Below are 21,866 nucleotides of genomic sequence, written 5' to 3'. Positions count from 1 at the left end.
ATCTCCTTGGTAATCACTGTTGATCAAACATCAGTGTTTTCATCCACTGATAGGCTATCCACTAATAGTTAAAGTCACCCATTGTCTTCATTTTACCGTTGTAAACCACTGATATTGCTTCATCAGTGGTTTCCTAACAACTGTCTTCCATTATTCATCAGAGGTTGGCACATGGACAGTACATAGCGGTCAGATCTTTGTAACCCCTGCCACATCAGCATTCACTTTTTCCCCTATAAACCCCTGATCAAAACCCCAAACAGGGTTTTCACTGTCGAATCGAATTCAAAATTCCTTTATCAAAGCAGTTATCATCCATTTCACTCAAATCCTTCATTGTCTTTTTCCTCTCGCAATCACTTTCAAACCACCATGACTCTACCATTCAAAACTCCTCACAACTACTTGGGTCTACTTGAAAAACCCAGTCATACCGAAACCTTCAACTCCATTATTGATGCTCTGTCATCTTCAAAGTACAAAACTTTGTTGACTTGTGATGCTCCAATTTTCCTGGATACCCAGCAAGAATTCTGGAAAAATGCTAAATTAGAAACTAAGGATAAAAAGCCCTTAGCCATTAATTCTTCTATAAAGGGTATTTCAGTCACTATCACACCTCAAACCATTTCAGAGGTATTTGAACTCGATGATCTTCAAGGTAAAACATCTTTCCCTAAAACAGAGTATCAAACTGATTTTCTTGAGAGAGGATATGAAGAAAGATACTTTACAAAAAGGCAGTTTTCCTCCTGCCATGAGGTTTTTGTTTCATACCCTCCTCATGTGTGTCTCAAATAAAACAACTGCCTTCAATGAGATCCCATTGAAGATTCAATACCTGGGCTATGCTATATTACAAAACGAAAATTTCAACAATTCCCAGGAGATCTTCAATTATCTTGTTACAAATGTTAATAAAAAGGCATTTTGTTATTTCCAAGGTTTTTAAGTTACTATTTTAATAAGAAATTTTCCAAGGATAATGCACATGTGTTAATCCAAGGAAATCCTTTTCAAATGAACAACCTAACTTCTGAAACCTTTACAAGGCTATCAAAAATTACAAAAACACAAACAGAGGTTCCTGAGCAGAATTTAGCAGCTACCACTGCTCCTCAGGTATCTGCTGTTGAGCCCACCGCTCAAGGTGATCAGAGCAGCACTACCACTACTGTGAAATCCACACCTAAAACCACCAAAAGACCAAAACAGAAAAAATCTCAAAAGCCCCCCAAACCCAAAACAAAGGTAACTCTGGAAGATGAGATCCCAGAGATCATACCAGTGACAACACCAAAGTCACCAATAACCATTGTTGCTACTTCCTCATAACAGATGGTTGAAAGATCTCAACCTGAGCCTTAAACTCCTCCTGCTTCTTCTCAAAAAGAACAGGTTGTAAAACAGGGACACCAAATTATGATGCTCTGGAATCCCTTGATTCCATCATCCACATCCCACTGCCCGGGGAAAATTCTCTTTCCACCCCTATCCTCACTTCACAAATTTCACCTACCATTTTACCTCTATTGGATGCAGTTGATCTGGCCTAGACACGAATCAGTTCTTCTCAATCACCTGTTAATGAGAATATGCCATAGAAAGTGACTGAGTCTGGTGTTCCAATCACTGTTAGCCCACCAATAGTTGAGGAGGTTATACTGCAGGAAGTACAAGTACTTCCTGTCAGTAGTTCAAGTGGAGCGGCTACTACAAGTATTGAACCCACTGGTTTACACTTGGGCAGTAGTTTCATAAGTGAGACTCCCTTGAAGGCAATTTCTTCTTTTGGAACCAGGGTGTTTCCAGCTTTCACTGGTTCACTAAAACTGGTCACCCATACTGAAGGAAGAAGTCCCCAGTACCAAGAAAAAGGGGCATCAGTGGATGAATTTTGGAATACTTTCCCTAAGTCAACTGCTGATACAACCACTGCCAGTGGGAAATCAGATGATCCCATTAACTTGGGTGATGGTTTAATGTACAAGGAATTGACGGAGAGGGTTGACAAATTGGACACATCTGTTGCAAACATTAAGTCTATGCTGCAACAGTTGTTACAAGCACAAAAGGCAACACCCACTACTGCACCAGCTGCAACATCTGCTCCATCATCTGCTCCTACTCCAACTGAGCTTTGGAGTTTATTTCAACCTCTGCTTCACCAACAAAGAGAGTATGCTGATCAGCAACATGAGATTCAAGTTCAAAAGATCAATTTGATGGAAGCAAGGTTCAAAGATACACAAGCAGACATCAAGGCAATAAAGGCCCATTTGTTGAGCACCACTGGCACTGCTCCTCCTACAATATTTTTTGTTGATAATCCTCCACCCAATGATGCCAAAAAGGGGGAGAAAATGAGGCAGTTAAAGAAAAAGGGTTATGAAGATGGTCTGTACATTGCACCAGAAAATTCCAGTATGCTTGCAGACATCCCTAAGCCATATGGTTCCAAAAAGGTTGATGTAACCTTAAATGCTATTGCTGCTGCAAAAGCAAGGGTGAAAAAGGATATGGAGGCAAAGGGTAAATCAAAGTTTGAGCAGGAGAAGAAAGTTTATATGGAGATGGAAGTACAGGGTGTTTCTGAGCCCATGGATGAGGAAAATCCACTAGAAAAGTGAGGCAACCCAAATCCACACCTTCCAGAATCACAAAACTCCCCAAACTCCCAAAAGCTCCACTCATCAACCTTCCAAACCAACAGATGTTAAAACATCTGTTATATCAACAGTTGTTGGTACTTCAGTGGTTTCAACAGCTGTTACCCAAACAACTGCCACCACTACCACTTCAACACACACCCAATCCACTGCCTTACCAAAAATCACATCACCACCAAAAACATCCTCACTACCACCAACACCTCCTGCCAAAAAGCAGAAGACATCAGGTGACACATCATCTGTTGTAATGACAACAGTGGTTGAAACACCAGTTGTTTCAACAACTGTTAGTCAACCACCTACCACTCAAATCACCACTACTCAACCCACCAAAACACCACCAACCTCTACTAAGCCCAAAAGGAGAAGGGTAAATACTGAGTGATGATTCTTCACCACCTCCAATATCTTCACAACCACTAACACTTGTTACCATTCCAAACCCTGTTCCACTCTCTTCAGCACAAGTTCAAAAACCAAACACTGCCATTACTCCTGCAGGAGTCCAATATCCACTAGACCTTCGAGCAGTTAGAGAGAAGATCAAATCCTTCTACTCTGAAGATGACCCTGCTAAAAGGAGTTTGCCATCTCTTCAAGGATATCCTAGGCCTAATAACATTGAAGAATATTTGAAGTTAAAGGCTCAACAAGCAGAGGATATCTCTAAAAGAAATACAAAGGGAAAATCTGACAAGGAAATTCAAAGATACTATCAATACCTGCTCACTCAGGTCAGTACTTTGGAAAGGTTTTCAAAAGATCTTTGTCAGAAATTATCAGAAAGAGATCATGAAAGCCTGAGAAAAGATTACCTTGAACATATTATGACATTCAAGAAATACAAGGGAGACAAGGCTCAATATAAAGAATAGACCCTTGGTGAGCTCAAAGAGGAGTTAGAAAGAATTGAAAAGATGAACAAAGATAAAGTAAAACACACTCCTCCTGTTTGGTCAAAGTACAAGAAGAATGTACCAGAAAAGACTTTAAAACTGAAGAGAATGAAAGAGTAGCTGATCACAGCTGATTTTGGGTCTAGGAATCAGGTTACAAGATAGTCAGAAGATAAAGTCATGGCCAGTTACAAAAAGTTGGAAGAATTGAGAAAGAAAAATCCAAATGTTCCTCAAAAGCCTGACTATCCTGAAGCAGTAGTTCCAGCTAAACCACAAAAGCTACAAATCAGGAGATCCACTGCTCCACCTGCTGCCATCCTTTATCAAAGAAGGAAACAAAAGCAGATGGAGGCAGAAACACCAGAAGATGTAGTAGCAGGGGATTACATTATAAAAATGGTCCTTCGGTAGATGATAGCAGAGAACGCTGAATTGGCAAAAACTTCAAACACTGCTCAACCAGTCATCACCAGGCCACCATCTCCAAAATCATCTTCAATAAAAACTCTCCCAGGAAACCCACTGGATTCGAAAATACTAAAGTGGAAATCTGATAAACAGGCCCACGTATTGACCTTGCTCAAATCCAGTGGTGAGGTGAAGAACATATCAAGGGAACAAGCACTAGGACTGGGTGTTGAAGATCTGCAAGATCTCCTTAATCTTACACTGTGCAGGGATGAGGATGATACATATTCCTTGGACTTTGAATTACAATTCAAAGGACAAGTCAGGGAACTATTGATGAGGCAATAAAGATCCACAATAATGAAGGGTTTTGGCATCATCTGTTCCAGGGGGAGATTGTTGGGATTGAACCCTATCAAAGGAACAGTTGACTAAAGCCAAAACTAGATCCAGAATAAGCAGATCAGTGGATCCAGAATAAGCAGATGTTTGTATTCAATCTTTTCCCTTGGAAGTGGCCCTAACAACTGATGACCTCCATCCACTGATCCTCTACAACAACTGCTCTCCTTCAACAACTGCTAAAGACTGTTGAAGACAAACACTAATGCTCAATAAAGACTGTTGAAGACAAACACTGATGCTCAATCTACTGTCCCGGTTCAAGCACTGCTAAACACACAAAGCACTGCTAGGAGTATAACAGGGGAATGAGAAGCAGTAGTTAGTTTATTTCTTTGTAATGTATTGTAATCAGTAGTTAGACAACAGTGCTTGTATTAGATCAGTGGTTGTAGGTTGTTAAGAGGTTAGATGTCACTTTCATGGTGACGTCAGCAAAGATGCCACAGAGGTTTGCTTCGTACTATAAATAGAACAGTACCTTGTACTGTTCTATTAGCTCTTTCATCACTTGTCATTCTGTACGAACAAACTTGTGTGAGCTCATGCTGAGGGGGAGTTTGTAATACATGCATGCATTGTAATTGAAGCCTATAATAAATATAATCATTCGATTTCATGTTAAACATGTATGTTGAAAGCAAATCTTCCGTTTGATTGTGTTGAAAGTTTTATTCCATTTTAATTCCGCTGCAATTGTTCTTATTCATCTTCATTTTAGTTAAACAAAACACAATCATAAGAAACTCAGATCCTAACATGATCTTATAATATCTATAAGAGCTTATACGTAATTGAGAAAGGTTGGTTTGATTTCGATTAAGGATGGAAGTCTCTAGTATGATGATATAATGTGAGCGTGTTTTAGGGATTAAGTCGAATATGAAGTTCATGGGCAAGAGATTCATTTGACCATTTAAATTGATAGGTAGCATTTTGTAAAGTTTTGAAATTCGGTTAATAAAACATTTTAGGGCATGATTAAGAATCTCGTATGTATAACTTGTGTGAAAAAATAGATTGTAAGTTAAGAAGTACGTTTGATAAAACGATGTATTTTGGAATCGGAATAAGTAGGTATTTTGAATAATGATAAACGATTTAGGTATAAAACATTCTCGGGTTTGCATAATAAGATATTTTGAAGGAAAGTTTTGGTAACAATCACTTAGGTAAGAGAATCACCCCTAACTCGTTGGTGAGGTCGTTTTAAGAAGGAGGGAGTGGAGTTAATCATCAAGGTAAGGAATTCACTCCTATCTTGATGATATGTCTCCATTTGTTGTTATAAGAAATATAAATAAAATTTTATGAAATCATACATATGTATAAATGTATGAAAAGGACTTAGTATGTTGTGTGTGAGAAGAAAATATTGGAAATAAATTTGAATTTGAAAGATTGCATCGTATAAGATAAATAATAGAAACACATGTTTAATTAAAATTTGGATGGTTGCAAAACGGAACTTTGACTAACCAAAGTGGTCGAAAAAGTCTTTTGAATTCGAGGAGCTTGCTTTGGCCTAATAGGTGGAATACTCTCGCCGACAAGTCGGTTAACGGTATTTACTATTCCGGTTACTACATGTCCGAAATCAATCGAAATTTCGAGACTTGGCGGGATTTATGAAAAAATCAAGGAGTGAAACTAGTCGACAAGGTGCGGGTCTCACCCCTAACTTGACGATTTCGAATCCTAAGTGTGGTTGGTACTCGTCGGGTCAATATTTAATTTCAACACTTTGACAAGGGTCCACTAGAATTTTGAAATTTGAATTTCTCCATCAAGGTGAGGATTTTACTCCTAACTTGATGGTGAATTTCATGCAAAAACGAAAAGTAGAAGGATTGAGAGTTGTTCACCAAATTGTTGGTTTCACGCCTATTCTAGTGACGTCGTCTCGTTTGTGTATTACGAGTGGTTTTGATTTTAGTATAATGAGTAAAAGACGGATGTACAAAATTGTAATAACAAGTATAAGCACATAAAGCATTTCAAGAAAATAACACGTAAAGGACATGGCAAGAATAGCACATAAAGATATTTCATAAAAATAGCATGTGAAGCAAGTATGGTCGATTTTGGTGCTTAACTATAGACTAGGTCAAAAGTATGGCAATTTTCCTAATTCCCTATAGTTATGGCTCTGATACGAATCTGTCACACCTCAACCGATGGCGGAAACATCGGAGTGAGACGAAAACGAGATTGCAAGAGACTTCATAACACAATTTGTGACAATAATTAAATAATGGATTTCATTTCATTTCTAAAAGTCGATTACTGATGTGTGCTAAACAGACTATAAAAATTAACTAAATTAGACTCTCTAAGCTAGACACTAAAAAGCTTTAATTCTAGACTCGACCTAAACCACACAATCGGCAAGTATACCGATCAATGTAGTATAACCTAGGAAGTCTGGATATCGAACCACAGGACTCTATGTATCACGCAAATTAGACTCTAACAGACATAGACAGACACGACTTAACTTGTTTTAATTGCTTTGGGGGGGGGGGGGTTACGGAAAATCTAGGAAATTTATTTTAAACTACTAAATTAACTAGAACTAGACTAAACATGAATTAAGACTGAGGACTTTCCTTATATGAGAACGAGACCACCTAGACAAGAATCCTGGATCATTTTTAAGAGATTACCGATTAAATTAACTGCACGAATTATGGAACCGGGATCATGTGATACTAAACCTATTAAGAACCAACTAAGCCTCTCGACCCTTCTCAAGGAGAAACCTGTGGAACTACCTAGGCTGTTAATCCTACCGGTTATTAGACATTTTCCCAGTCGTCTAATTATTGTGTAAGTACCCTAATGTTGACCTACTCTTTCCCAATCATAGATCTAGGGTAGTTTGGAATAATTAATTTGACTTGATAGACTAATAAAACCGACAGGTAAACCAAGACATGACCTTTCCCAAGGACTATCTAAAGCAATTCGCCGGGTAAGACCTACCAATAGCCCCTCACTTCCCAGGTATTAGGACTAGCAGAACACAATGACTTAGCAAATTATTACCAATTACTTCTAGGGGTTATTGGCCAATTCTCCCTAAAGAGTTAAGGTTTTCTAACGTGATATAGACACTCACCGAAATCCTAAACCCTAATATGACTCTACGTTGTGATAAAGACCGTCACTAAGAATCATATGAAGCAAATAATAACAATAAACCGAATCAAAGCATGCATATACGTCAAATCATTAAACCAAACCTCTTACAAATCACAATTAATCCATAAAAATCATGCAATTAATAAAACCGGTGAAATCTTCAAGTTAATCCATTCATCAAGTCTAGGTGGCTTAAATGTTTAGCCGAGCATACTAAAACGTGAAAACAAAACAAAGATGTCTAACAACGAATTCATCATAACAAGTTTCAAGAAAGGGAATCGACAAAACAAGGGATTAGAAAACCCGATATATTCTTCGATTCTTCGCCCTTGACTTGTACCAATGATTCCAAAGCCTTTAGATCTTCGATTGTGCGCCAAGAATGCTCCAAGATTGCCCCAAGATGCCTCTAGTTCGTGAATAGCTTCCTCTTTTGATGTGTATATATTCCAAGCAATCACAGCCGCCTATTACCTCCAGAATAATGTTCCAATTGATCTCTTTTTGCGGCCCAATAGGAATCATTCTCTACATATACAAAAAGGAAGTGGGGGAATAGTGCCACGCAGCTGCGTGGCACTTCCCTATTGGACCAACAGCTTTATTGTTTTATATTCGTTTTAAAATTGTTTTATAATCGTTTTAAAATTGTTTTATATTCGTTTTAAAATTACGGTTTTGTCCTTAACTTAAAATAAAATTACGTTTTTGCCTCCAGCTCAAAATAAAAATATGTTTTTATCACTCGCTCAAAATTACGATTTTGCCATCGGTTCAAAATTATGATTTTATCCCCATATTACAATTACAATTTTGGTCCCAGTTCAAAATAATTTTTGCTTTTGCCCCAAACTAAAAATGACGACTTTGCATTTTCGCCCCGTTTCAAAAATTATGATTTCGCCTTCAGTTTAAAATTATGTTTTTACCCGGTTCAAAATAAAACTATGCTTTTGCCCCCTTTTCAAAATTACGAATTTGCCCTCAGTTCAAAATTTTGATTTTGCCCCAACTCAAATTAAAAATATAGTTTTGTCCCCAGCTTAAAATTACGATTTTGTCCTTAGTGCAAAGTTATATTACGATTTTGTCTCCCGTTCAAATTTATAGTATTGCCATCACTTTAACTTTTGCCAAATTAAGATTTTACCCAAGTCAACATATACAACTTTGCCCTCAGTTCAAATTACAGTATTGCTATCGTTTTAGTTTTTTTAGCAAAACTATAAAAGTGTTTTCTTATTAGTTGACTGGATTTAATTTTTTCCATGTCAAGGAGCTTCCTAAAACTCGCTCATTAATCCTTACAAACTACAGTTTTACCCTGAGCTCAGAACTACGATCTTGTCATTGTTTTAGTTTTTTTTTTCCCTAAGAAAACTATAATAGTGTTTTTTTAATTGATTGAGAATTATTCGGCCATCGCCCCGCAACGCGGGCGGTGCCATTAACTAGTTAGGGTAACATTATGATCTTTAACAATATATGTGTAAACATTGATTCACATGGCCCATGCAATTTACGTAAACATTCCTTGGACTGTTATTCTTGGCGGCCCACTAGATTTCCTAAAGATGCATGTGTATGTATGGCTGACTTTGACATTGTCATAATATTGTTTTAATATTTGTTTCAAGGCCCCTTAATATGCTGTTTACATAAAATTGTTGGGCTGACACCCATTTCGGCCCCCACAATAATAAAAGTGTGAAGCCTTTTCTTCTTTCTTATTAATAATATATAGATAGCGGGCTCGACCCAAGGAAAATAGCGGCAATTTTACTTTGGTCACTGGAGGTCTACTCTACTCAACTAGCTGAATATTTCCTTATTACTCGTTTTCGCTTCATTTGCACCAAGACCTGACCCAACACAAAATAATATAATATACACTAAAACTAAATAAAAACAAAAAAAAAACTATACAAAAATTATACACTTTACACGGGACAAATATGTGTATTTTACCCCACATCAATTACAAAGATTAAAAAAAATCAAATACAACAACTTGATATACAATATGTTTAATACAAGAATACAACAAACAGGTACATTAACTTAAGACGTCTAAATGTGTATCTAAGCATCATCACTACTTCAAGTTCAAAGCGTCGTCATCCTCAACCTGTAACATGTTTTAAAATAAAGTTCAATACAAAAGCAAAGGCGAGTATACAAGTTTTTCATACGTAGCATAAAAAAGATAAGTTTCAAACAATTCCATGTGACAAGCTCTTGATACAAGACAAACAATAAAATCGACATGTGTTCAACATATTAAACCAATGATGAAACGCAATATGCTCACGACATAACCTCAAGTCTACGGGTGGTGCGTTAATCCTATAGCGCTATATATGTCACGGATAGGCTCGTACGAAGTTAATGATAAGTCTAACACAAGATGTCATAAATCCAAGTTTAAAGTATCAAGTAATCAAATAAGCAAGCGTGTATGAGGAATGTTTGTGCAATATGAATAAAGTTTGTGTGTAAGTTTATAAATAACATGTTACACCCCAAAAAGTGGTAAGCGAAAAAGGGGTTCAAGTATACTCACAAAATTTGCTAAGTCTTCCGATTATCCAAGTGTTGACGAGTGTATGAGTTTAGGAGGATAGAACACCGAGGTCACCCTATATGGGCAAACGATGGTGCATGATTAAACAGGATTATAACGGAGGATTTGAAGTGGGATTTAAAGTATATCTAGTTGATATAAATGTGTATATATATATATATATATATAAATTTATACATATATATTTTATATAGTTTAAGCTAAATTAATTCAATCAAAAGTATGGTTGAAATGTTGTCAAAAATAAAAATAATTATACATTTATATCTATTTTATAATAACTAATCGAATTTGATAAGTTTCGTTTTATAAAATTTACACGTTTCATTTTACGGAATTTTACGAAAAACGGGCAGAATTTCCTCTGTTTTTGGACGATCCCGACAATGCAAGTTGTCGATATAATATTCAAAATTCAACGATTAATCAACGTTGATAAACAATGTATATAAGGATGTGCCAAAACAAAATATAATTAGTTACTAACTATATCGATTCGAGCTTGGTTTTACATAAGTAATACTGATTTAAAACATAAAAGTGACAAGATTCGCGTAGTTTAAAAGTGACAAGATTCGCGTAGTTTTACAAATAAGTCTAATATATTACAGTTCATCCAAATACACATCTAAATTAGGGTTCATAAATACTAAAATTAATATTTTTTATATAAATATTAAGTAAGTGATCAGTTACGATCTAATAAAAATTTTAAAATTTCATTTTTATTACTAGAAAACTCAATTACTAATTAGTTATGTTTATAATAGTAGTTAGAAAACCTAATATTTATATAAATATAATTATTTATGTATTTACTAAAATTTAAACAAACATAAACGAACGTTTACGAACATAAACGAATGTTCACGAACACAAATGAACAAACACAATGCGTGTTCATGTTCGTTCATTTAATTAAACGAACAAAATTTTGTTCGTGTTCGTTCGTTATTAAATAAACGAACATGAACTTCCCGCCGAACAAGTTCACGAACTGTTTATGAACGTTCGGTTCGTTTACAGGTCTATCTCTAAGTCCTCTCTTGTCCAAAAACATAAGGGTGGTCACCTCTCTTGGATAGAAATAAACTTATTTTCTTTTTTTTATAAATTAGCATTAATAAATAAAACATATTTTAACAAATAAAATTTATTTTTTACAAAATAAAAGTACAATAAATTAAAAGAAACATTACATTAAATTAAAAAAAAATTAAAACTACATTTAATTAAAATAAATTAAACTAAATAAAATTACTACTCTTCGTCGGATTCCACCAATAGGTGGGGTAAATATAGTCTTCCGAGATGCTTAACGAGATAATGTTTTAGTCTTCAATGCATATCTTCATCCATAAGCTCGTTTAACACACCGCCATCGAGAGCGGGCTGGACTGGAGGATCCCGAATGTGTACCGGTGCTATCGCGTTTCCGCCTCTTTTAAAACCATGTTATGTAAAATAATACACGTATACACCACATGCCTAATTTTTTTCACACTCCTGGCACGCATTGGCCGATTCATTATACCCCATTTTGACTTTAAAACACCAAAAGTCCATTCCGCGTTTTTTCTTGCCGCCTCGTGTTGCTTCTTGAACTTCTTTTTCGTCTAGTATGTGAGGATATGGAAATGATTTAACAAACACGGACCATGTAGGGTAGATTCCATCCACGAGATAGTAACCACGTTTGTATAAGGGGTTGTTAGCGTAAAATGGACATTTTGGCACAATTCCATTTCTTTCAGTAAGAAATAACGAAGATTGCTAAAACACATTGATGTCGTTTTGTGCACCTGGAGGATCGCAAAAAGCATGCCAAACCCACAAATCTTGAGAGGCCACCGCTTCGAGCGTAACTGTCGGGTATTGGTGATCTCCTCTCGTATATTGGCCCCGAAATTCTGTGGGACATATTCTCCAAACGAAATGGGTGCAATCAAGGCTACCGACCATACCAGGAAGGTGATGTTTCTCCTCAAGGGTTTGGTGCAAAAGCGTCATGTCATGGCTTATTGGTCTACGTAAGAACTCGGGAGCGTATCTTTTACATACCGTTTCACAGAAATATTTTAGACACTTGCGGGAAGTCCTTTCCGCCATATGTAAATACTCATTATTCTCGTCTGGAGGGTTACCGCTTGCAAGTCCTTTAATACTCAATGTAACTTTTTGCAACGGTGTAAAACCCTTCTTCATTCTCGCATCCACGCCCTCTTCAAACCACGGGTTATTCGCTTCCACGTCGCTCACAATTTTTAGAAATAAACTTTTTGACATACGAAACCTAGGACGAAAATATCATCGTTGTATTTCGGGTCGTCAACAAAATAATCTGCCATAAGGGTTTCGTGGCCACTCTCACGATCACGACGAACATATCGTTTTTTGCTAGATGTGTCCATGTCTTGTAGTTCGGCTTGCTCGATGAGATTTTGGAAAAAAAATTATGCTACTATCAGTTAAAGCTAACTCGTCGTCACTGCTATCGGGTAGAAAAAACAATGGTATTTCATCCGCCATTTTAATAGGGGTAGAGATTAGTTTTGGAGAAAGGAGAAAATGAGTCGATGAGAATTTGGTATAAATTGGGTTGGGTTTATATAGTGTAAAAATATGTAAATTATTTTTTTTAATATAAAAAAGGGCTACAAAGCGGTTGCCTACCTACCTCTCCAACGGCTATAATTCAATCATACGGTCAATTGCATGTGCGGTAAGTAGTCACCGATATAAACATTACCGCGTGGTGACTTGCACGTTGGTGGCAGTGTTCCCCGTCGGTAAAACCATTTACCGCATGGTCACCGCACCTACCCTTTCACCCTGAGAGATAGCATACATATCTTCAAGCTTTTTTTCAGTACTTATGGCAAGGAAGTCAATAGTCATGGGTTGTCTTTACGAACTCAAGTGTCAAGAATGAGAAGATCTTAGTGGTTGTGATGGCTAATATCTCTTTGAGAAGATCTTAGCAAAGTTTTCAAAGAAGTGCAACTGTGTAAGCAATAGCATCATCCAACATATGGTCACAAAAGCAATAATGACTACTAATGTATATAAAATTTCAAAGGGACCAAAACTGCAAGTCAACCAATAGTCCAAGGATCATTATTGCCAAAACATGTAAAAACCTCACCACAAATCATACCTTTTCATATAGGATAACAAATTTCATCCACCACCATAATCCTCCATCCACCATGAACTCCTCCATCCTTCCATTCACCAAATCCATCACCAATTCCCCTCACATATTCACCACCGCCAGGCCTCACCACCACCACCACCACCACCACCAACCACCACCACCACTCCACCTCACAAGAAACAACAGCAATGATTCAAGTAACAACACCACCACCAACACAGCTTCTTCTGATGACACTAGCAGTGCAACCTCATCACCGCAACCGGTTCAGATAAAATTCAAACGCGGGGCGAGGAGGAAAACACGAAGAAAGCAAGAAAGCGGATCGAATGAAAATGTGATGATGATGATGAAGAAAGAAGTAGTGAAAAAAGACTGGGAGGAAATGACAGTTACAGAAAAAGCATTGGAATTGTATGTAGGCGAAAAGGGTTTGTTGTTTTGGATTAACAAGTTTGCTTATGCATCCATTTATATCATAATTGGTGCTTGGATTCTGTTTCGGTTTGTTGGTCCTGCTCTTAATCTTTATCAGCTTGATGCTCCGCCTTTATCGCCTACTGATGTACTTAAGGGATCTCCTAAATGATGCAGACACAACCCAGATTCATAGTTTTTTTCTATAATTTCAGTTGATAAGAATTGTGTCTGATACGAAATTGTATCGCGGGTCGAATAGTAAACACAAAGTTTTCCCACAACTTTTTTTTTTACCTTATTTGTGTACAATTTATTATCCTTTTTGTGTGTGATGCAAGACTCTAGGTGTATTAGTGGAAGCCTGATAAGCTAAGACTCCTAGCTGTAAATTTACATATCATCGCCATCTTTGAGGTGTGATATGGTACAAAATTAGGAAGAACAAGGTCATGTTATTGATCAAATGAAATTTTCTAGACTCTAAGCAGTAACTATATGTATCATTACCTTCTTTGCAGCCTGTTATGGCACAAAATTTAGCCAGAATAGGGTCGTATTCTTGATCAAATGAAGTTTTCATGTGTCGTCGCCGTCTTTGAGGTCTGATATGATACAAAAGAAGGTCATATTCTTGATCAGATTAAGCAGTCAATGTGTTGGGCTAGAGATCAAAGATGAAAAGAGTACCCACTTTGGTCTACATAGCCCATGTAACTTGGTTTTAGTTTGCTTTTCTTGTATTTTGGTGTATGCATCTTCCTGATAGCAACTTGCTGTTGGGTGTTTCTTGCTTGATATAATCTTACCATTTAAAAGAAGAAAACTAAGGCAAAATGATAATTGTACGTTTTCTTTCATTAACAGAATATAAAAGTTAGTGTTAAAGAACAAAATAACAAAATATCACTAAAACCAAAAGAAAACGTTTAGAAACTGAAACCAACATTTTCCCACAATTCCACATACCACTAAACAAAATAGTAATCTTACTCTTAACAAATATTATAAGTAAATACGGTGTGGGCGTGAAAAAGTGGTGTGGTAGCCACAAGCACGTCGGAACACCACCCCGTAGACGGTGTTGTGGCTGGCGTGGGGGAAGGGGCCGGAGGAATTCCAACGGCGTGGGGGTAATTGTGTGGGTGAAGTGGAGACCCTTGATTGGTGGGTGCAGTTTAGGTTTGTTTTCATTGGTTGATGTTTATTTTTCTTTTTTAATATTTTCCCTTTTCCACGCCATTTCCCACCCCGTACTTTTTTCTTCACGCCACAATGCTGACTTAATTGCCACATGACATTTCACACTCATTCTTCATGGCCTCCCACACCGTGTGCTCTAACAATAAAAAAAAATAAAGGTACCAACATATTGCCAATGAGGTAATGGTGGAGTAGTTGGGGAAAAACTTGGTATTCCTTGTGACGCGGATTCGACTCCCACTCTCCCCGTTATTTTCTGCGGCATCCAGGTGAATTGCGAATACGGGTGGCGTCGGTTTGTCTTGGATGGGAGGTGAGGTTTTACCGATTATTCCACTGTCGTGCCTTCCGGCTGGTGGAGGTTGGGTTTCCGCGCATCTGGGAGAGCTAAGGGGCTGACGGCGACCGAGTACTCGACCTTGGCCACAACATCGGATGTCACAATGGTTAACACGTCGTTCCTTGCGGTTAAAATAAAAAGGTACCAACATATTTGAAAACATCACAAGAAAATTGAAATTTCAAACCCCTCACCTTTTATGTAATAACTAACAATAAAACCTTTCCTAAATCCTTTTCCTTTTCCTATTATCTAAAGGGTGGTGTGGAGGGAGATGTTGACGACACCACACAAGAAAACTAAAATTTAGAGAAACGCAATCATCAATCAAGAAATCAAAATCAAATCATATCAACATCCACAACGCCGATTGCTTCATCCATACCCTCCCAGATTTCTTCAATTCCATTCAAAAAAAGGTAACCCTAATTCCCTTTTCCCCAATTCAATCCTTCATTTCTTCTAATTTTCCAAATTACAATCTTCTTTTATGCCCGATCGTGTTTCTGATGCACTATCAGGTTTCTTTTTTGTAAAGCGATTGTTCATGATTTCATGATTATGTTAGGAATGGATTTTGTATGTGTAAAGATTATGGGTATTGAACCCTTCAACGTATAACTGTATTGATGTTGAATTAAAGGGATCAGAAGTTGATGTTTGAGACGTTGTTTAACTTATTTGGTATGATGATCTTGTTTTTGTGAGAAAAAGTTTAGATTTATTTGAGTTTAAATAGGTTTTTTTAGGTGTATGTTATTTTGGTTTCTGAGATGCAATTGTGCTCGTTTAACAATCTTGTTCTGTTTCTATGATGGCAATCTTTTTTTTTAAGGTTTTCGAGTTTTTCGTTAAGGAATGAAAGAACCTGGTAATGGGTTTAGAGTGTTGTTAGTATTTGTTCATTCTGGCTTCGATTGCACTTTGAAATGTTACCGCTTGGACATGGATTAATGTTGGTTCCCATGAAGCTATCTTGAAGTTTATGTATGTGTACAGTACATTGTATGCATATTTGTTTGGCTATACACATACCTTCATCTGCAAATCAATATACTTTAATACATGTGCGCATACTATACATATGCATATGTAAACGTCTACAAGTGTATTTATCTACATATATGTAAATATTTTTTTTGTGTGTGTATATGGCATAATAAACACTATGTATGTATATGCTTTTGGTCAACCACCTTCAAATATTTGTACTCTTTTTTCCCTTTATAGATATTCGATTCTTACATACGGTCGTTTCTTTTTATAGAGAAGTGATGGCAGGTGAAGAAGATACCTTCAACTCTCAACTAACCCAAACACAAACCGTTTGGAAGGAGGATTTGGAGCGAGGGCAATCTCAAGTGGATGAATTACAAACAAAACTTTCCGAGGTTTCGTTATGCGTGCAGGAATCTAGTAAAGATTCTAAAAAGGAGTTGGAGCTTCTTTGGAGAAGAGTAAAAACCGCAACGACATTGTTAACGTATTTGGAATCAAAAGCAAGAATAATGACAATTCCCCATTTAGCCCTCACCTCTTGTGGCATCAAACCATCAGACGTCGAAGGCTTCATCGATAGAAGCGGTACACCGATGTCTAACTGGTCAAACGATGCAAACCTTCCTAACTTTGACTCTCGGGAGGTTGAAACATTGATCGCTATTAATAGTCAACACGGGTTTGTTGACGAACAAGACGGGTCGTACATGGGGGAAATACTGAACAGTGTGCAAACGGTTACGGATGTGATGGAGTTTCTCGTGAAAAGGGTACTTGTGGCTGAATCTGAAACTAGTAGTGCGAAACAGAAAGTAAGTTCGGGTCAAGAAGAGATTAAAAAGAAGGCGATTCAGATTGAAACAATGTCTGAGAAGCTAGATGAGATGGATCGCTTTGCAATGGGTACGAATTGTATTTTGAATGAGATGAGACAGAGGGTTGAAGATTTAGTTGAGGAAACGTCTAGACAGAGGCAACGTGCTGCTGAAAACGAACAGGAGCTTACTCGTGTCAAACAGGACTTTGAGTCGTTAAAATCTTATGTTAGTAGTCTCATAAGTGTTAGAGAAACACTTGTTTCTTCAGAGAAGCAGTTTCAGACTATCGAGAGGCTTTTTGAACGGTCAGTACGGTGACAAAATCCTGAGCTTTTATATTGTGTGTGTGTATAGCTCATATATATATTGATATATTTACGAAAATGTGTCTAAATCTAATTTTGGTATAGTAAAGTCCCTTGGTTTGTAAAAATTTACGTAAAAATCATAAACCGATTCAGTATCTTAAAGTCTCTAAACTTCTCTACATTGCACGTTATTGTGAATAGAGTAAATTACGTTTTTGGCCCCTGTGGTTATATCACTTTTACTATATTAGCCCAAAATAAGAATTTTTAACATATCTGCCCCCATGGTCTCTATAACTAACCATTTTGGCCCCTAAGTCTCACTATTTTGGCCCCCATGGTCTCTATAACTAATCATTTTGGCCCCAATGATCTCTAGACTTAGGGGCCAAAATGGTTAGTCATAGAGACCATGGGGGCATATATGTTAAAAATTCTTATTTTGGGCTAATATAGTAAAAGTGATATAACTACAGGGACCAAAAACGTAATTTACTCTTGTGAATATCTTTATAAAATAATGACTTGTAAACTTTTAAATTGGTAAATTTTGATTGAGTGTATTTTTGTAAAAAGAAAATATATCATCTTATTTTGACCAATTTAAGAGTTAACAAGTCATTACATAAATTCTAAAATAGGTGCATTTGTTTAGACAAATTTAGTGATTCTAATATACAAAAATTAATTCAGCGACTTTTTCCATGTATTTTCTGCAAGTTGAGGGATTTTAATGTACAGAAATTAGGTCGAGGGATTTTTCGTAAAAATCATGTGTGTGTGTGTGTGTAATTATGAGATTTATTTATGTTTTCTTTTTATAAAAATCATATTAACAGGTTAGTTGTGAAGACAACACAGCTGGAGAGTGAAAAGGTGCAGAAAGAAGCCGAAGTGCAAAAACTTTTGGATGAGAACATGAAACTGAGTGCTCTTCTTGACAAGAAAGAGGCCCAACTTTTAGCCATGAACGAACAATGCAAGGTAATGGCGCTCAGCGCTTCCAACATCTAAAAGAATATATCGCTTTTATTTGTCAAATTCTTCTGAAATTTCAAACTAAAATGGTCATGCTGAGTGGTAATCTGGATTTCTGTGTTGTGAAATGTAATGTGAAGAAGATGATGATCCTACATTTGAATTGAAATTGGATATTTGAATCCATGTGATTTGAATGTGTTATAACAACTTTTGGTAGTTTCATGGTTTTCATGAGGTGTGCATATAAATAATCAACATTGCCTAAGCTCGACCTGTTTTGAGCTCTTACGTCTAAAGCTCGGGCTCAACTCAAGTTTGACTCACATATTATTTAGTAAGTATTTAATTGTATACATCTATGATTATTTCATTGATTTATATGTATATTTGTGTATTCACATACACTCCCTTGATTTGAGACTTTTTTTTTTAATATTAAAAGGTCATCACTAAATAATATATAGAACTTCTCTGTATCTTATTTTTGGTATGTGATTATAGAAACCTATGAGAAACATAAAAACAAGGGTGGTGCATCTTGCGCGTAGCACCTTGGCTCTCGGAACATATCGCTTTGGTGCACTCTAGTGTTATAAAACCTCCATGATTGATTGTGTTACATGAATTTCACTAGTGTCTACTTTTGTTTCTCAACATGAGTAGCACTTTGTTTTTAAATAATCAAACATTATGTTATAAAAAATGGTTACCATGTATGTAAATCTTCTGAGCAAGAGAGATGTCTATTCGGACTCAATACAACGACATCCGTACCTAGTAATCCCTCAAATAACAAAAATATTGGTAGGGTCTGGGTAGCGTGAGACGTAGCTAGACCTTATCTCCATTCGTGAGGGTAGAACCACTGCTCTAAAAACAAACAAGTTCTAAAATATAACTAGTAAGGAACCCCGCGCTTCGCAGCGGGTTTCGTTCGTAATAAGAACGGTTGGTATTCTCGTATAATTTTCAAACTAATTTGCTAATACAACTAATATACCAATTTATAATGACCAGTTGACAACACACAAATGAATTGACATTAAAATAAGCAATTAACGGTAAACAATTTGAAAATGACATTTTAAGTGATCTGTATGATTTATTTTGTATTTTTTCAAGTAAAAAGAATTTTATTAGAAATACGAATTATAAGTTAATTATATAAATTGTATCAAACTATTTTTATCAAATAACTAAATGGCTACCATATTTATATAATAATTTTGTTTAGTTCAGTTTCTAAATTTTATTATAAAGCACCAAAATGAATTTACCCAATTTACCTTTGCCTCACATTTAATTATAAAATAAATTAAGAAGGCACCTGACCTGACCTCTACACAATCAAATGTTAAAGTACAATCTTTTCACATATTCCTTTTATTGTTTCGGGGAATTGTGAGTGGTCAAAAGAAAAATCAAAGAGGAGAACTAATGTAAATATATTTAAAATGAGGGCTTCTTTAGCTACGGTAGCCAAGAAGCTACCCAAAATGTAATATATAGTAATGGTGAAAAAGAAACATAGTAAAATAGAAAGGTATATAGATTTAGTTAGATATATGATCTCACTTAGATGTAGTTTTGAGAGCAATCAAGTTTTATCTTTGTTTAGTAGAAACTGGAAATTGCCAACCAGAATCTTGAGTTTACTATTTAAAAAGTTTGATGTGTTCTATACCATGTCCTCAAGGGATGTGCATTGTATATATACTTAGTAGTATTAAGCCCCTGTGTTACAGTGTTTGTCATAAAATTGTGTCAAGTAGTATCAATGTTATACCACTGTCAGCGACCAGTAACACCGAAAAAGCTCATAAAAACAAAATAAATAAAAACGGAAAAAAATAACGCCAAGCGAAAAGCAGATGTAAAATCTATGAATCACGCACGCTCGTTGCAGAGAAATTAAACCGAAACATAAAACATAGAAAAAATAACTAAGTCAATCCAGGACCCGCGCGTTGCAATAAACTTGTCAAACGGAGAAAAATATATTTGTTGCGATGGAACAGTCAAACGGGAAAAAAATATACGAAAAAATGTTGAACCCCACACGCATGTTGCAGTGCGTTAACTCACAAAATTTTGAATGAAACAAAAAACTTGGGAAAGATGAAATTTATGGTGGATCAAAATTGATAATAAAAAAAGAGATTAAGTTAAATTGCAAAAGTTGAAAAGTTTTGGGTTAAAAGTAAAAAACAAAAGGTCTAAATTGCAAAACAAGAAAAGTTTTGAGTTACAAATGAAAAAAGAAAAAAAAAACCTATACATGAGTTACAACACCATAAATTATAAAAAAGTTAAAAATTTTATTTTTGTAAAACTTGAATAAACTACTCAAACTATTATATATTATATATTAATAGAGTAAACTCTAGTTAATGGTTAAATACAAATTTATTATCTGCATAATGCATAATACACGATATGGTTTCACTTTATTTTATTTCTTTGATTAGTTTAATATTTGTGAATTAATTCTTTTCATGTTGGTTCAAGAGAAATTAAAAATTTATTACAAAATTGATTTAGATATTAATAATATTATTAAAAGATTGTAGGAGAAAATGAAATGTGACATTAATTAAAGTTATTTATTAATCTTAAATAAAGATAAGAATGAAGATAAGTGATATTTATATATTAATTATTAAGATTAAAAAATATATTGAACAAATATAAATAAAATTTAGAGTTAATTGCCAAAATCGTCCCTGAGGTTTGGGCATGTTTGTCGTTTTCGTCTAAAATGACCTTTTTGTACCATTCCCCCCCCCCCCCATTTGGCATTTTTTGCCATTTTCATCCAAATGACTAACTTAGTTAAAAAAACACCGTTTAATGAGGGGTGTGTTTGAAACTTCACATTTATAAGTAGGGGTATTTTGGTCTTTTGGCTTTATCTTTTTATATATTATATAAAAATGTATATCTGATTATTTATTTCTATTTATGTATTATATTCAAACCAAAAATATCTGATCATCATGCTTTGTATAAATGTTCATCATCGCACACAGTACTTCTCCACCCAACTTATCTCCGACAACTACCACCGCCATCAACCACCACCCCTGCCACTATTTGCCACGACCTTCATCATCGTCATCAGCCACCACCCCCATCACCTCCACCTCCACCAAGGAGATGTCAACAGTTTTTTTACGAGAAATTGTAGAAAAATTGAATTGTTGTTATATTGTTGAACAGATTTTGATAGAATTGGGTGGGGTTTCAGATCCAACAATGGTGATTATGGCTGGTGTGGTAGGGTTTCAAATATGGCAATGAGGGTAATGGCTGGTGGGGTGGTGGTGGAGGTGCAGGTGGGGTGACTAGGGATGAAAAAGAATGTTTTTTTATTCAAATAAAATGATAAAGCCAAAAGACCAAAATATCCCTACTTATAAATGTAAAATTTCAAACATACCCCTCATTAAACGGTGTTTTTTAACTAAGTTAGTCATTTGGATGAAAATGACAAAAAATGTCAAACGTGGGGGGCAAAATTGTACAAAAATG

General features: G+C 35.9%; 2 protein-coding genes across 2 annotated transcripts; both read left to right on the top strand.

Moving 5' to 3' along the window:
• Positions 1–13,285: 13,285 nt before the first annotated feature.
• On the top strand, positions 13,286–14,180 carry LOC118487269. Its single transcript, XM_035983957.1, has one exon. The coding sequence runs from the start codon at positions 13,322–13,324 to the stop codon at positions 13,856–13,858; it is 537 nt and encodes a 178-aa protein (XP_035839850.1). The 5' UTR covers positions 13,286–13,321; the 3' UTR covers positions 13,859–14,180.
• A 1,215-nt stretch (positions 14,181–15,395) lies between these two features.
• Positions 15,396–18,564, top strand: LOC118487268. The gene is made up of 3 exons (XM_035983956.1): positions 15,396–15,648; positions 16,497–17,351; positions 18,194–18,564. Exons 2-3 carry the CDS (start codon positions 16,504–16,506, stop codon positions 18,366–18,368), a joined length of 1,023 nt encoding a protein of 340 aa, XP_035839849.1. The 5' UTR covers positions 15,396–15,648; positions 16,497–16,503; the 3' UTR covers positions 18,369–18,564.
• Positions 18,565–21,866: the final 3,302 nt, after the last annotated feature.

This window comes from Helianthus annuus, chromosome 15 (genome assembly GCF_002127325.2).
Source record: "Helianthus annuus cultivar XRQ/B chromosome 15, HanXRQr2.0-SUNRISE, whole genome shotgun sequence".
Classification (NCBI taxonomy): Eukaryota; Viridiplantae; Streptophyta; class Magnoliopsida; order Asterales; family Asteraceae; genus Helianthus; species Helianthus annuus.
The sequence above is the reverse complement of the archived record's forward strand: the minus strand, read 5'-3'. Positions and strand labels throughout refer to the sequence as shown.